At 47.7% G+C, this 17,095-nt stretch overlaps 1 protein-coding gene across 2 annotated transcripts in view; it reads left to right on the forward strand.

Moving 5' to 3' along the window:
* Window positions 1-17,095, forward strand: part of OSGEPL1 (O-sialoglycoprotein endopeptidase like 1) — a 37,792-nt gene that overhangs the window by 17,983 nt on the left and 2,714 nt on the right. For both annotated transcript variants that reach the window (XM_066577102.1, XM_066577103.1), the window contains exons 6-7: window positions 4,602-4,732; window positions 5,380-5,451. In XM_066577102.1, the coding sequence (XP_066433199.1) occupies window positions 4,602-4,732; window positions 5,380-5,451 (203 nt within the window). The remainder of the gene's footprint in view (window positions 1-4,601; window positions 4,733-5,379; window positions 5,452-17,095) is intronic.

Raw genomic sequence — 17,095 nt, forward strand, 5'->3', positions numbered from 1 at the left:
TGTTTGCGGCCGCCCCTCCTTCTCCGGGGTCCAATATGGCCCCCACATATGCGAACCTATACATGGATGATGTAGAGACTAGTCACGTATATATCTCCCCAAGCTGGACCTTTGTCCAGTCTTGGTGGAGGTATATCGATGACATATTGTTTATTTGGACTGGGTCAGAGGAGCAAGTAAATGAGTTCCACAATGAACTCAATAACCTCTTCCCAGAACTCAAGTTTACTTTAGTATACTCAAGAACACAAGTACAGTTTTTGGATGTTCTGGTGTCTCATATTGACGGGAATCTAATAACAGACCTATACGTTAAGCCCACTGATAAAAATAACCTTTTGATTTTTGATAGTTTCCATCCGCCACGAATAGTTAAATCTTTGCCTTGGAGCCAGCTACTCAGGGTAAGGCGCATTGTGGATGATCGGTACATTGATCATAGACTTGAGCAGATGTGCAGAAAATTTCTTTCTAGAGGTTACCCTGAGTGGCTGGTCCAGGAGCTGAATGAGGTGGTGAGGCGAGTCGAACGAGACTCACTCCTAACGGGCACTCGAACTAAAAAGAAGGAACTAACGAGGATTCCTTTCGTGAGCACTTATAGCCCCATGAGTGGGAGAATTGCCCAAATTTTGCATAAACATTGGCCAATGTTGTCTAATGGACACCCTGAGATTCCGGAGTTTGCTTCCTCTCCATTAATGTCATACCAGAGGGGCAGAAACCTTAAAGATACTCTGGTGAAGAGGGCTCCACCCCCTTTGTCGTGTGCTCCTATTTCTGGTAGACGAGGTAATTCCGCCTGTCTTAATTGTGCAGTTTGTAATAATCTTATTAGAGGACATACCTTTACACACCCAAGGACGGGTAAGAAATATAACATCAGAGGTACATACACGTGCAACTCATCATATGTTGTTTATTTGATTAATTGTCCCTGTGGATTAATGTATGTAGGGGAAACGATACAAGATGTTAAGTCCAGGATAAGCAAACATAAAAGCACTGTCAGAACAGGCCGTACTGATGTCCAGGTGGCGAAGCATTTTCGAGAGGCTGGCCATTCGGTTAGCCAGCTTCGCTACCGGGTGATCGATCATGTTCCGGTGGATGTGAGGGGAGGAGATAGAGTAAGTAGACTTAAATATCTAGAATTGAAATGGATTTTCGAGTTAGAGACTCTACATCCGAGGGGTCTAAACATAGAGTATCATGCTACCCCTTATCTGTGATATCTTCTAATATCCTTCTGAGCTTACTGTTTAGCTATTTCTCGTCCTCTTCTGACTCCTATATATGTACTTATTTTTCCCATCAATTGTATTTATTGTCAGTGTTAAATAATTGTTAAATAATTTTTAAATTGTATTATAGAGAAGATATTTATTATGTGTCTGTTTTTGCAGGTTTTTCCGCGGTGGCCCCCAGCATTACATGCCCCCACACAGATGCCCCCCAGCGGTGACTGCCCCCCACACAGCGGCCCGCAGCATTACATGCCCCCCACACAGCAGCCCGCAGCATTACATGCCCCGCACACAGATGTCCCCCAGCGGTGACTGCCCCCCACACAGCGGCCCCCAGCATTACATGCCCCCCACACAGATGCCCCCCAGCGGTGACTGCCCCCCACACAGCGGCCCCCAGCATTACATGCCCCCCACACAGCGGCCCCCAGCATTACATGCCCCCCACAAAGATGCCCCCCAGCGGTGACTGCCCCACACACAGCGGCCCCCAGCATTACATGCCCCCCACACAGATGCCCCCAGCGGTGACTTCCCCCCACACAGCGGCCCCCAGCATTACATGCCCCCCACACAGATGCCCCCCAGCATTACATGCCCCCCACACAGCGGCCCCCAGCATTACATGCCCCCCACTCAGCTGCCCCCAGCATTACATGCCCCCCACACAGATTCCCCCCAGCGGTGACTGCCCCCCACACAGCGGCCCCCAGCATTACATGCCCCCCACACAGATGCCCCCTAGCGGTGACTGCCCCCCACACAGCGGCCCCCAGCATTTCATGCCCCCTACACAGCGGCCCCCAGCATTACATGCCCCCCACACAGATGCCCCCCAGCGGTGACTGCCCCCCACACAGCGGCCCCCAGCATTACATTCCCCCCCCCCCCCCCCCCCGATCCATGTACTTACCTTGTGGATGCTTGGATGCTCCGCTCCTCCAGTGCCCGAGGCCCTCCAGCAGCGATGATCTCCCGCGCACACTGTGACGTCAGTGTGTTGCAGGACGCCTTCTCCCCTGGACGCTCCTGCGGAACCAACAGGTAGGAGACGTCAGGGGACGGGGGGAGGAGGATCCTGGTGCACACTGACATCACATTGTGCGCCGGGATCAGCGCTGTTAGTAGTGCTGGTTAATGAATACCGGCAGGGGCCGTGACTCCCCTGCCGGTATTCATTAATGGGGGAGCGGCCGCGTGTCAGCGACTATGGCTACGCGTGTCAGCACTGACACGCGTGTCATAGGTTCGCCATCACGGCTCTACAGGCAGTTCTGTCCTCCTCATGGCTTGGTTTTGGCTCTGATATGCATTGTGAGCGGTGAGACCTTATATAGACAGTGGTGGTCTTTTAAAATATCATCCAATCAATTGAATTTCCCACAGTTCACTCCAATTAAGGTGATTACACTGCGGCGCAAAGGGATGATGAAGTTCTGGATGTGATTACACTGCAGCCCGTTCACTGAGGCAAGAGTAGTCCAAAAGAAAACTAGGTTCATTCACTGACTGGACTACTAGTAAAATATAACTTTTAATATATACCATTAAAACCATCTACTAAACAAACAAACATCCAATAGGATACGTTCTATAAATGGATACAGAATGGAAAGGAATTTGTGAGGGACACAGAAAGTTGATTATTCTGTCTTATCTCACTCACTACTTGAATGAAGTGAAGGGTTATTGCGATACATGTCATACAATGTACTGATAGACAGTGATCAATCAAAATTAGGAAACGTCGGCTCGATCAGACTAGTCCGGTGCTACGGATTATCACACAAGTAGTTTTCCTTCAAAGCAATTTACAATCCTCATATAGAAGATGCAATCCTATTGATCTAACAAGATCCTTTCCACAAATAAAAGTGCCAATTCTGCACTATTTGCCTGGTCTTTCGATATTCAGTTTAGGCTTTGCAATCAAGATACAACTTCCTATTTTTTATCTTTTCTTTCTCTCTAAAACTGTTCACAACTCAGAGTTCAGATGAGAAAGGCTAGCTATAATAAGAAAATGAAATAAAATAATAAACTGATAAACCAACAGCCCAGGTGGTAGGCTGCCAGTGATTACACTGCAGCAAGGAGGGATGGCAAAGCTCTGGATGTGATTACACTGCAGCAAGGAGGGATGGTGAAGCTCTGGATGTGATTACACTGCAGCAAGGAGGGATGGTGAAGCTCTGGATGTGATTACACTGCGGCGAGGAGGGATGATAAAGCTCTGGATGTAATACTGAGGCAGGGAGGGATGATGAAGCTCTGGTTGTGATTACAGTGTGGCGAGGAGAGATAGTGAAGCTCTGGCTTTGATTATACTGTGGCGAGGAGTGATGGTGAAGCTCTGGATGTGTTTACACTGCATGGAGGGATGGTGAAGCTCTGGATGTGTTTACACTGCAGTGGAGAGATAGTGAAGCTCTGGATGTGATTACACTGCAGTGGAGGGATGGTGAAGCTCTGGATGTGATTATACTGAGGCGAAAAGGGATGGTGAAGCTCTGGATATGATTACAATGCAGTGGAGGGATAGTGAAGCTCTGGATGTGATTACAGTGTGGCAAGGAGAGATAGTGAAGCTCTGGATGTGATTACACTGCAGTGGAGGGATGGTGAAGCTCTGGATGTGTCTGCACTGCAGTGGAGGGATAGTGAAGCTCTGGATGTGATTACAGTGTGGCGAGGAGAAAGTGAAGCTCTGGATGTGATTACACTGCGGCGAGGAGGGATGGTGAAGCTCTGGATGTGTTTATACTGCAGTGGAGGGATGGTGAAGCTCTGGATGTGATTATACTGAGGCGAAAATGGATAGTGAAGCTCTGGATGTGATTACACTGCGGTGAGGAGGAATAGTGAAGCTCTGGATGTGATTACAATGCGGTGAGGAGGAATAGTGAAGCTCTGGATGTGATTACAATGCGGTGAGGAGGAATAGTGAAGCTCTGGATGTGATTACAATGCGGTGAGGAGGAATAGTGAAGCTCTGGATGTGATTACAATGCGGTGAGGAGGAATAGTGAAGCTCTGGATGTCATTATACTGAGGCGAGAAGGGAGGGTGAAGCTCTGGACATGATTACACTGTGGTGAGGAGGTATGTAGTATGTGAGTACACTGTGATAGGGAGGTGGGGGGGTTTTCGCCATTTTTTTGGAAAGAATTATTCGCTAAAGATGCCCTAAGGTGAAGCAGGTTGGGAAACGTCTGTTAATTACACCAAAAAAATATTTTGTAGGAAATTTCTACTCTTTCTCAAATGAGAATCGACTGAGATGATGTTCATAGGTAGAAATGTATAAATCTGACTTTTACATGAGGCGATATAACTTCCGTTTTCTTATTTCAGGTTGTATCGGGAGGAGTTGCTAGTAATGAATATATTCGCAAAGCGCTACAAACCTTAACAGATAGTATGGATATGTCCTTATTGTGTCCGCCGCCAGAACTCTGCACAGACAATGGCATCATGATCGCCTGGTGAGACCACAGGGTCAAAATGGGATATAATAGTAATACTTTACATAATCCCTTGGCACACTTGGTTGAATATGCTCATCTACATGCACGGTTTAATTAGTCTCCCTCCCGTGGTTTTACTGGTGGGGGGGATCTGTGTTAACCGCTTAGTGTTTCGGTCTTAAAGAACCAGAGAGTAGAACCAATTGATTTCAATTGGGGTTCGTTCACATTTCTGCATTTTGCGTGCATTTTGGTCACACAAAAAAATTATAGAACATGCTCCATTTTTCTGCCTATTTGCCCACCAAGGTCCCATAGAAGTCAATGGGAGGTGCGCAATACGCAAGGAGATGCGTGAAACACCACGAAAGAGCAGATCTGGAAGTAATTGGCGATTCAATCGGTGGTCTTCGAACATTCCTTGCCAATCTGCGTGCAAAAAAGCTCAATATAGTCCAATAAGCCAAAACGCAGCGCTCAGGTGCGCGCAAATCGGCGTATACGCATGTGAATTTGGCCTCACAGAGGTGAACTGTCAATGTGATCTGCCCTCGTAGGACCTTTTGTTGTTGTCAATGTGATCTGCCCTCGTAGGACCTTTTGTTGTTGTCTGTGTGATTTGCGCATCACAAGTTTACGGAGTTTAAACCCATTACAATCCGCAGGAACGGCATTGAGAGGCTGCGCATCGGGGCTGGAGTCCTGGAAAATGTAGACCACATGCGGTACGAACCAAGGTAAGGACTCGGGTGCTTTATACATAGCAAAACCTAAACGTTGTATACTGTTATTTAACCCCGTAATTATTAGGCATTAATCATCAATCAGCTTTTTTGTCCGTGTTTGGCAATATTACATTTTCATAGCGTTTCCCCTGTAGGTTAGATAGCAAGTAGGCGTTCATGAATGCAGAACTACCAATTTTTTGATGTTAATCATGCATCATAAATGACACAATCCATTTTTTCTGCGGGTCGGTTACAATACCAAAATTCTTACTTTTTTTTTTTTAGGTTTTTCCATTTTTCTGCAATAAAAGCCCTTTTTTGGAAATCATTTTTTTTCTAAATCGCTGCATTCAAAGTCCTGTAACTTTTTTATTCTTTTATGTACGGAGCTCTGTGAGGGCTTATTATTTGCAAGACGAGCTGTAGTTTTTCTTGGTACAATTATGGGGTACATACGGCTTTTGTGATCACTTTTATTGCGTTTTTAGGGAGGCAAAATGCTAAAAATTAGCATTGTGCCTCAGTTTTTTTTGTTTTTTTTAAACTTGTTTTATTGAACAGTGTGTGTTCCATATAAAACATGAATAAACAACTTTGGTTACATCATAGTCTCCATGTGGTCATACAGTCGCTCTTAAATACGTCACATTAACATATGCAGATATTGAGTACATTGTGTCAGTACATTTGCTCGTGGTTTCAGTAGAGGGCAGTAATGTTTACTTGTTTTACGGGTTCATTCTAGGTACAGTTGCTCTCAACAGGCTTTGAAATCGGTCTTGCGTGAATACTGGGTTAGTTGACCCACACCATCTTTCCCATACCTTATTAAATTTTTCAGGGCGCTTTCTGTTTTTGTAAACTATTTTTTCATACGGTAGTATGGCGTTGATTATATTCTGCCATTTTGAGAGTGTCGGGGGGCGTCTATCCATCCACCGCAGGGCCACTGTTTTACAGGCATAAAATAGCACCTTGGTGAGAAATATCTTGTCGTGATATTGCCACTGTTCTTCATCTAAGATACCCAGGAGGCATATCGCTGGATCGTATGGCACCGGAACGCCCATTAGTTGAGTTAAGAATTCAGTAACTTCTCCCCAGTATGTAGCAATGTTTGGGCAATTCCATATTAGATGGTTGAAGTTTGCGTTAGGTGCTCTGCAACGATGGCATTGGTTTGTAGGTGTCCTATTCATTTTGTGGAGTCTGGTCGGTGTCAAGTAGCATTGGTGCAGTATATATAATACACCGCGGTGTACATGGACATTGAGGTTTCCCAGTCCTCATGAGTAAGAGTGGGGATAAGATCTTTCCATCTCTCTACTACTGTCATGGGTGTGTCGGGGATCTTAGATCGTAGTAGGTGGGTATATAGTACCGATATCAGGCCTTTGGGTCCCTGGGTGAGCAGTATACCTATTAATGGGTAATGGGAGAAAGGCTGTCTGGGCTCTGGAAATTGTGCTGTTAAGGCGTGCCTGAGTTGTAGATACCTGAAGAAACCGGATCTTGGGATTTGGTATAGCTGCTGTAATTGTTCAAAGGAAACCAATACTTGATCTATGTATAAGTGTTCTAGAGTAGTGATTCCCAGGTTTACCCAAAATTGTTTGTCTGGTAAATTTATCAGATGTGGTAGCTCTCTGTTGTCCCATATGGGGGTCTCCAGAGGGGTGTCTTCCCGTTTGGTCAAACGCTTGCACGCCTGCCACACACTGGTTGCGAGTCTATGTATGGGGAGCATCTGCTTGGTCAATAGTCTCGGCTTTTCTAGGAGGATCCAGAGCGATGCCTCTGAGAGAAAGAACATCAAGTGGTGCTCGGAGTTTGGGAGAGGACAGCCCGATAACCAGTGTCGGATGTATCTTACTTGAGCCGCTAGGTAATAGATTTTGAAGTCTGGTAGCGCCATTCCTGCCATTTCTTTAGGCCGCTGTAGAGTTTCCATACGGAGTTTGGCCCTAGAGTTCCCCCATATAAATGGTATTATTAGGGAGTTGTTTTTTTTGAAGAATTTCTGTGGTATGGGTGCTTCTGCGTGTTCTAGACAGTATAAGTACTTGGGGAGTATTATCATTTTAATAAGGTTAATTCTACCCGCTACACACAGTGGCAGGGAGCTCCAAGATTTAAGTTTTTGTTGTAGGGTTGTCAGTAAGGGGGTGATGTTTAGGTCTAGGCTTAGCGTATGGTCTCTAGTAATCCAGATCCCTAGGTATTTAAATTGGGGGGTAACTTGCAGCTTACAAAATACGTCTCCCATCTGCCATCCTTCTGTTCTTAGGGGCATAAAAATGGATTTCTGCCAATTTATGCGTAGTCCTGAAAAATTTCCAAATTTGTCTATTAGGGAGATAGCTAACGGGAGGGTGTTTTTGGGGTCCGACATATACAGTGTTATGTCGTCTGCGTATAACCCGACTCTGTCCGCTCTGGGTCCTATCAAGATGCCTCTGTATGCGGTGTGCTGTCGGATCTTCAGGGCCAGGGGTTCTATTGCGATCGCAAACAGAAGGGGGGAGAGGGGGCAGCCCTGTCGGGTCCCCCTATGTAGTTGGAAGGAGGTGGAGGCCAGGCCGTTTACCACTACTTTAGCGGTCGGGGATTTATAGAGTATAGAGATCCACCTAATAAATGGGTCTCCTAGCCCAAACCTCCGCAAGATCTCCATCAGATATGGCCACTCGACTGAGTCAAATGCTTTGGCCGCGTCTAATGAGGCCAGGGCCCAGTCTGACCGCCACCCCACCTGCGTGATTACTTGCGTCCTTCTAATATTGTCTGATGTAGACATTCCGGGGATAAAGCCTGTTTGGTCGGGGTGAATGATGTCCTTTATAGCTTGGTTTAGGCGAGCAGCCAATATTTTCGTAAGGATTTTATAGTCTGTGTTTAACAGTGATATAGGCCTATATGAGCCACAGTCGTCTGGGTTTTTATCAGGCTTTAAGATGAGGACTATGTTAGCTTCCAGCATCGATTCTGGTAGCTGTTTTTTATCAAATATATGTTCATATAGGGAGAGCAAGTGTGGTATTATTTCTGTCTTGTATTGCATATAGAGTTCTATCGGCAGGCCATCTGTGCCCGGGGTCTTGTTTTTTGCCATGTCATTTAATGCTTCCTCAATCTCCTCTTCTGTAATTGGGGAGTCTAGTAGGGACTTATGGGTGTCCTGCAGTTCTGGGAATGTTATGTCTGTCAGGTATGATTCCAGTTCTTCTGGCAGATAGTCAGTCCGTGTTTGATTATAGGTTGTCGTAAAATTGTTGGAATCTAGTTAGGATCTCTTTTGGGTCTGTGAGTGTTTCTCCTTGGGCTGATTTTATTCTTAGGACGGATGGGGGGGCGGTCTCCTGTCGAGCCATAAAGGCTAGTAGTTTGCTGGATTGGTTTCCCAGCTCAAAAAAGGATTGTCGAGTGTAAAAGAGGTTCCTCTGGGCTTTTTCTCTCAAATATAATAAGTAATCTCTACCAGTCTGGAGCCATCTGTCTCTTTTAATGTCTGATGGGTCAGCAATAGAGATGAGCGAACGTACTCGGATAAGCACTACTCGTCCGAGTAATGTGCTTTATCCGAGTATCGCTGTACTCGTCTTGAAAGATTCGGGGAGCGCCGCGGAGCGGGTAGCTGCAGGGGAGAGCGGGGAGGAACGGAGGGGAGATCTTTCTCTCCTTCTCTCCCGCCCGCTCTCCCCTGCTCCCCGCCGCAACTCACCTGTCAGCAGCGGCGCTCCCCGAATCTTTCAAGACGAGCACAGCGATACGGGGATAAAGCACATTACTCGGACGAGTAGTGCTTATCCGAGTACGTTCACTCATCTCTAGTCAGCAATGAACTCCTTCTGTAGTAGTTGGCATTGCTCTGCTAGGAGCTCTCCTTCTCGCGCAGAGGCTTTTTTAATAAAGGAGATTGAGGATCTGAAGCAACCTCTGAGATAGGACTTGAATGTCTCCCATACTAACATTTTGTCTGTATGCGCCTCGTGCGTCTCAAAATAAATTTAGATTTGGTCAGGTATGCGGTCGTTGGGGCCGAACAGTGAAAGCCAGAATGGGTGTACTTTTATTCTCTTGATAGTGGTCAGACCTTGGTTTTTGAGGATCATGCGGATTGGTGTATGATCCGAGATCCCTCGAGGCAGGAACTCTATGGAGCTGATTTTGGGGAATAGTGATGGGGACCCGAATATGTAGTCTATTCGACTGAGTGCGTGGTTATGGGCTGCGTGACAAGTGAATTCCTGTATTTGCGGGTGAAATACGCTCCATAGGTCCAGCCATCCCGTCACCGAGATGATAAAGGCCAAGCGAGTCCTGCTCACGTGCCCCTCCCTCCGAGCACCACCACCGAATCTGTCCATAAGGGGATCCATCACCAAATTCATATCTCCCATACAAATAATTGTTGCATCTGGTGAGAATGCTGCAAATTGGACGCCATCTGCTAGAATAGCTGTTGTTGCTGGTGGTGGATTATAGCAACACAGGAGGACATATGGGTCGTTATTAATTTTGGATCTTACGAAAATGTATCTACCCTCTGGGTCTCTCTTTATTTGTTCTAATTCCCATCTTAGTGACCTTCCTATCAACAGGGACACCCCCCTGGAGTAGGATGTATGACCTGAGTGAGCGGACCACTGTACCCACGGCTTCAACAAAACTTTTGTAGTTTCAGGTGTGAGCTGGGTCTCCTGCAGGCATAGTACATGTGGTCGTCAGGAGCGTATTAGAGAATTTATCGATGATCGCTTCCTGGTTGACCCCATTCCCCTGACGTTCCAGGACACGAAGGTTACCTCCGCCATAGGCAAGGACAGGTCAATCGGGTCCGGATAAATTTCTTTGTACCTTTCTGCCTGTCAGGAGTCCCCCCCCCGTGACACACAATTACATCTTTAACATACGTCATGCAACAGTATTTCAATACATTTTTACAGATGATATGGAGCTCTTGATGCACACAATTCGTCAACATTTCGGTAGTATACTACCAACTTGAAACTCAGGTAACTTGTTTTCAACAAACTTTAAATGCTTCCTCTGCTGAGATAGTGTTCGTGGCCGACTAATATTTGGGGGAACCTACATAGTATAGCCTTATCTTAGGCCATACTTGAGGTATTGTTGGATTAATGTGATAATAGTAGAAGCCGTTACTAGCCTAGTGGGCTTATACTGGGTGGGCCCCCTTGGGGGAGGTGGGGGGGGGGGGGGTTGGGAAAGTGGGGTGGGGTTCCTCCCACCCTGATTACTCCCATTTCGATGATTCTCTATATAGATATTAAGTTATATTTTCCCCCCAGAGAAGGAAGGGGGGTGGAGAGGAAACGGGAAAAGGAAGGGGTGAGGGGGAAATATGATAGTACGGGGGGAGGAAGTTATTAGCATTGTTACTAATACTGGGGGAGAGGGTGGTCCACCATCATTTCCTGGGGGGGGAGGGGGGGCCGAGTAATAGTAGTGTATAGTAGAGATCTCAGTCCCGTATCTCGATCTCATATATGGGCAGGGTGCCGCTAGGGTATAATTTCTAGCGAGCATTGGGGTAGCTTTTGTTGCATATTTACTTGTTTATACTAGAGTCCCGGTACCTGTGGGGGAAAAGAAAGGCAGTTATATATACGTTACAGTCCTTCTGGTGGACGTCTGGTGGCCAGCCACTCTTCTGCTTCGGTTGGTGTAGAGAAGAAACGCGTGCGATCTCCATCTATCACCCGCAGTCGCGCCGGATACATCATGGAGTACGGAAGTTGCAGGTCTCGTAGCTGCTTTTTAATTCCGGTGAAATAAGCCCGTTGTTTCTGGAGGTCGGCTGAGAAAGCAGGGAAGATGGATATTGCGGCGTTCTTGTAGTGCAGGGGGCCTCCTTTTCTGGCAGCTTGTAGGATTATGTCTCTATCTCGGGAGTTGAGTAGTTTCGCCAGCAGGGGTCTAGGCGGTGCTCCTGGTATAGGCAGCTTCATAGGCACCCGATGGGCTCTTTCAATCACGAAGACTTGTGATAGTCCAGCATTGGGGAGGAGTTCGCGGAGCCATCTTTCCATAAATTCTTCAGGTCTCTGTCCTTCAGCTCGTTCTGGTAGACCCACTATACGCAAATTATTCCGTCGTGAGCGGTTTTTCGAGGTCGTCTGCTTTTTGTCTCCAGTATTCAGTTTTTTGTGTGAGGTCACGTATTGCGGCCGACATTGGAGGGACGGTGTCATCTAGCGTAGAGATTCTGTCTTCTGTACTTTTAACTCGTTCTCTCAGGTTTTGAAGGTCTTGCCTTAATAGGCTTACGTCCATTTTTACTTCGTCGATTTTCCCCGTGAGAGTGGTCGTAGATGTCTGTATTGCGGATAGGAGCTGCTCAGATAGCTGCTGTAGGGTTTGAACTGTGCCCTCGGGTGGACCTGGGCTGGCGTCTTTCGCCATTGATGTTCCTGCTGTGGCGGGTTCAGGGCCAGAGTCTTTGCGGGATTCCCCTCTAGCAAACGCTTTTAGTTTGTCAACTGACGGGTCCTGCCTAGTGGGTCCCATAATGGGTCTTTTTGCTGTTTCGTTTTAGTAGTGGATGTCTCTGCAGGGTATTGGGTTCCCAGCAGGGGGCCTATAAACGGCTCTGCTCTGCTGTGTAGTCTCTTTGGAGCATGTGCCTTATGGTGTCTTTGTCTGGTGTTTCACAGCTTAGGGGGTTGCTGTGGCTGCTTATTAGTGCCTGTTGTGCCTTCAGCAGCACCTTTTAGTTTAGATGTGTAATGCTCACACCAGAAGGCTCTTTTCTTTATTTTCCTTTTCTTCCCCCTTGGGTGGCTGCTGATTGTGGTGACCCCTTTATATGTCAGGGGTTAATGGCTGTGCACTTTGGAGATGGCTGCAGTGTAGTGGTGCCGGCGGGTGTCCCTTTCCAGGGGTATGTATACTGGTTTCCCCTTCTGCTTTAAGCGTGCAGCTTCCCCCTCGGCCTCCCCTCGGTTTGTGGCGGGAAGGAGCGCAGCTCTTACTCTCAGCGCTGTGTTGGGGCTCCGGTTCAGCCTCTCCTCTGTTCTGCCGCTCACCCTGCCCAGATCTCGGCGCTGCCCACTCTGCCTGGAAGTCTCCTCCGCTTCTTCCCCCGGTCTCTTTTCCCCCGGTGGTCGGCGCCGCTCTCAGAATGGTGGCGGCAGCGGTCGCGGATCTGCTGCCGGCGTTACCTCTGCTGTGAGCGCCGCGCGGGTGTTACAGGTGGCTCCGTCTGCTCTCCCTCTACTTCAGGAGGTGTTTGGGTGGATTTGGGGGCCCTCAGGATTCATTCAGGATGGCAGGTAAGTCGGCTTGTCCGGGAGCTCCTCTTACATGCGGCCAGTCTCCTCGGCTGCTTGGCCACGCCCCCCTTGCCTCAGTTTTTTAGCGTTTTTTTTTTAACGCTTTTTTCCGTGCACAGTCAAAAGCATGTGCAGCTTATTGTACGTGTCGTTACGGATGCGACAATACCAAATATGTGGGGTTTTAATTTTTTTTTTACCTTTTTTTATGCTAATATGAGAAAAAGCATAAAAAAAGGGTTTTTTTACTTTTTTTTTATTCATTTTTTTAATCTTTTTTTTCACACAACTTGTGCCCCTCTGGGGGACTTTCACCACAGTACTGCTGATTGCTGTGATAAGGCATGGCAGGGCTACTGCCCTGCCATGCCTTATCGCTTATACAGCGATCATAGGCATTGGCACTGCAGGACGCCAGTGTCTGGCATCCTGTTGCCATGGCGACAGGCCGGGCTCTCGTGCGATAACATTGCGGGAGTCGGCTGAAGACAGAGAGGAAGTGCGCTCCCTCTGTGAACTCTTTCCTTGCCGCGATCTTAGTGCCGCTATCTACTTAGATCGCAGCAGAGAGGGGTTAACAGCGGGGGGGGGGGGGGGGGGCATCTCCGATTGTTGCAGTGGGAGGCCGGCTGTGACAGCCGGCTCCCGCTGCGGGATAGCGCGAGATCATATGTGATCTCGCGCTCTCCTCAGGACGTAAGTTTACGCCCTGTTGCGGGAAGTACCCCATTGCCAGGACGTAAACGTACACCCTGGAGCGGGAAGGGGTTAAGAGGGAAAGGGGCTTTTATTAAGGTTTTATATATACCAGGTTATTACAGGTGGTCTTCCCAGTGAGACCCCTCATGACTCACGTTTAATGATCCTCGGATGCAGAAATTTCATATCAATGGAAACAGAAACTCAAGAAGGTTTCTTCAACAACATCAAGAATGTCTTCCACATCAGAGGTGATCAGTGTGACCGCCTCTATTACCAGACACATATGGAACCTGCAGTCACGTTCCTGCTGTCCACGTTGTAGCGGATCACGACTGATGGATGCAATGGCTTCTGGGATGCCGCCGATCATGGTGGGGGTATAGTGGGCATATAGACTCTCATCACAAGGGGTAAGGTCTGGGGAATATGGAGGCCAAGGCAGAGGGTCACTATTGTCATGGTCAGTCTGCACGGCCAATCTATCTGCTTGATGGTCGTCGCTGACTTCTGACTTAATTGTGATAACAGGGAAGGTGAGGGTGCCAATCCTGTTGGGACGTGTTGTAAGAAGGGGCTGCACACTTTCCTGGAGGTTATAGCGCAGAACATTCACCTTGGGGGGAGTCAACATATGTTCTATATAGACCTGTAGGTTCCCCTCCCCCACATTCTGACATTACGTTTGTTGCCCGGAAGATTGAAGGCAGTTTCATAGTAACATAGTTCGTAAGGCCGAATGAAGACAATGTCCATCTAGTCCAGCCTAAACCCCAAGAGGCAGAAGCCAATTAGCCCTTTTGGGGGAAAAATTCCTTCCCGACTCCCTAATGGCAATCAGACTGTTCCCTGGATCAACCCCTAATAGTTCCTACCTGCCTGTATACCCGGATTAACAATTAACCTAAGATTTATATCCTGTAATATCCTTCCCCTCTAGAAAGACATCAAATTCCCTTGTAAAGTCCTCTATGGATTTTGCCATCACCACTTCCTCCGACAGAGAGTTCTACAGTCTAACTGCTCTTACAGTAAAGAACCCTTTTCTATGTTGGTGATGAAACCTGCTTTCCTCTAAACGTAGCGGATGCCCTCTTGTTACCGTCATAGTCCTGGGTATAAACAGATCCTGGGAGAGATCACTGAAGACTCCATGGAACCATCGCTTTCCATCAGAGTTTGCAGACTCTCGCAGAAAGAACGTCGCCGCGCTTTGTCATCCGGTTTCAGGGTCGGTAACAACTACAATCGGTAGAGATCACAGAATTTTCCACACAGTCGGCCGCGGGACGTCCATTTTTCTGCTTGCTCTGACGGTGGATTTCGGTTACTGGCGGGCAGATGGATGATTTTTGCTTACAGATGCAACCTTTTTCCATAAAATTGGAGTACCGCTCACACATTGTGCGCACGGTTGGCGCAGCTTCACCAAACTTTGTTCAAAAGTGACGTTGCACTAATCACAAATTGGTAGACTTGAAAATCAAAAACACAGATCTCTCTCCTGTCTTCGTTGGCAGCCATTGTGTCTCATATCCCTCCAGCGACGACTACAGCAGAATAAATCTATACCAGTAAGAGTAAGTCCTTGTTGCCCAGAGCAACCAATCACAATGCGGCATTCATTTTACCTCAGCTGCTTGAGAGTTGAAAGCTGCGCTGTGATTGGTTGGCTGTGAAGAAAACGGGGCACCAATGGCCGAAATATCAATTCCAGTGCTCTGGCGAATGGTAATCGATCTGCTCAGGTCATGGAGTCTTCTGTATGACAGTTTGGTCATAAACATGCAGATCAGTAGCCTGATGGAGGCCATTTTGTAGGGTCTTGGCAGCGCTCTTCCTGTTCCTCCTCACACAAAGGAGTAGATACCTGTCCTGATGCAGAGTTGCCCCTCTACAGCCCTGTCCGGGTCTCCTCATATAACAGCCCAGTCCTAGTATCTGTTCAATGCCCTTGAGACTAGGAGACACAGCAAACCTTCTGCTAGGATCAGTGGATGTGGACCCCCTGTGCCACACTTTGGTTTAACTTTGAGCAAAATCTAAAGGCGACACTTAAAGAAACCTGGTCTTCAGTCTTCCACCCCAGCTGTGAGGATCTGGGCTTCACTGCCGGGTCTCCAGGCTGTTACTTTGACCATGGTCCCAGCCATATGGCTGCTGACGCTATGATAGACCAATGTGCAGTACCTGAGGGTGTAGTCAGGAGTCCGGGATCAAGGCATGTGGCGTATACTTCAGCATGAGAGACAGTCTAGAGGTCAGGGCACACAGAGTAGGTTCAGCCCGAGACAAACTTGACAGGAGTCGGGGCAGGTAGCAGACAGAATGCTCAGTACGACAAGCCGAGGTCAGGAGTGGAGAGTAGTCAGGTGTAGCCAGAGTGAGAAACCGGGAAGTCAGCACAAATGAAAAGCACCTTCAGCTGGACCAAGAGTCCAAAAGCTAATGTACCTTCCTTAGGGAGATGGCCGACTATGACCAGAGCTGCTCTAGAGTTGGTGGGGCAACAAAGTTACAGGGCGTGCGCTGATTGTTTAAGACTGCAGGCATATACATGCGTGTGCCCGTCGGGCAGCAGAGAGACATGGCATCTGCCATGGACAGGAGGAGATTGTGCACTGGGGCCGTCAGCAGGGACAGGTGAGGCAAGATGGCAGCCGCGACTGCAAATCATATCAGTACCCTCGTCTATGCCCTTCTTATTTGTCCTAAATAGTTGATGAATCTTTATTAGAAGTCTGGGGTCCGTGATATTCTCTTTAGTGGTTCTGTGTATCCGTTAGTAGCCGGTGGCATGTACTTGTGTTTTCTGATGGTTATTTCTGTTGCTGTACATGTTGGTGATTTACCCAAACAAAACTGGGGGAGATTCATGGAACTGTTGTAGTGGCCTGAAAACAGGCACTACATAGAGCTGTAATATAATAGCCGGCCCTTGGGGGGTTAATCTGAGTCATTTTGCATAGCTGATGCAGGTAACTTAGCAACTAGTTAGTCGTTTTATTCAGCTGCACAAGTTAGAAAAAACGCTTAGAGACTCAGATGAGGCAGGTAGCCTAGCAACCAGATAGGTTGTGATTGGCTGCAGACAAACTGGTCAGGTGACAGAGCCGATAAATAGCCGGACAACAGTCGCAGGAAGAGAGTAGTGACAGGAAGGAGACGGGAGAGCAGATCAGGCAGAGCGAGAGCAGCAGAAGCAGGAGAGGAACAAGAGAAGAAAGAAAGAGAAACGAGAAAAATCAGAGAAACCGTGAGTAACAGAGAAGGAGAGTCAGCTGTGACAGCGAGTAGAGGAACAATTAAAGAGATGTAAATATGGAGAGAGGGAGATGAAGGAATCCAGAGTAAGCTCCCAGTATATGAATGTGTTAGACACGGGTGTCTTCATTGTTGCAACTTGTGTATCATTTCTTATTCACTGAGTGTGTGGAAGCAAGCTGCTCTCTCCTTGTTTAATCCTTTCCAATCCAATGTCGGGCCTGCGCTGACATCATTTCCCTCCACAGCTCTGATGTCGGGACAGGCCCGACACTGCAGTGCAGGAGGACATCTGCACCCGATTGTCAGACACATCGGATGCAGATGCACTCCTGCACTGCTCCTCATCGAGGACCCCGAGGAGAAGGCAGGAAGGGTTAAAAACCCTTTCTGCC

The sequence above is a fragment of the Eleutherodactylus coqui genome, chromosome 8 (genome assembly GCF_035609145.1).
Source record: "Eleutherodactylus coqui strain aEleCoq1 chromosome 8, aEleCoq1.hap1, whole genome shotgun sequence".
NCBI lineage: Eukaryota > Metazoa > Chordata > Amphibia > Anura > Eleutherodactylidae > Eleutherodactylus > Eleutherodactylus coqui.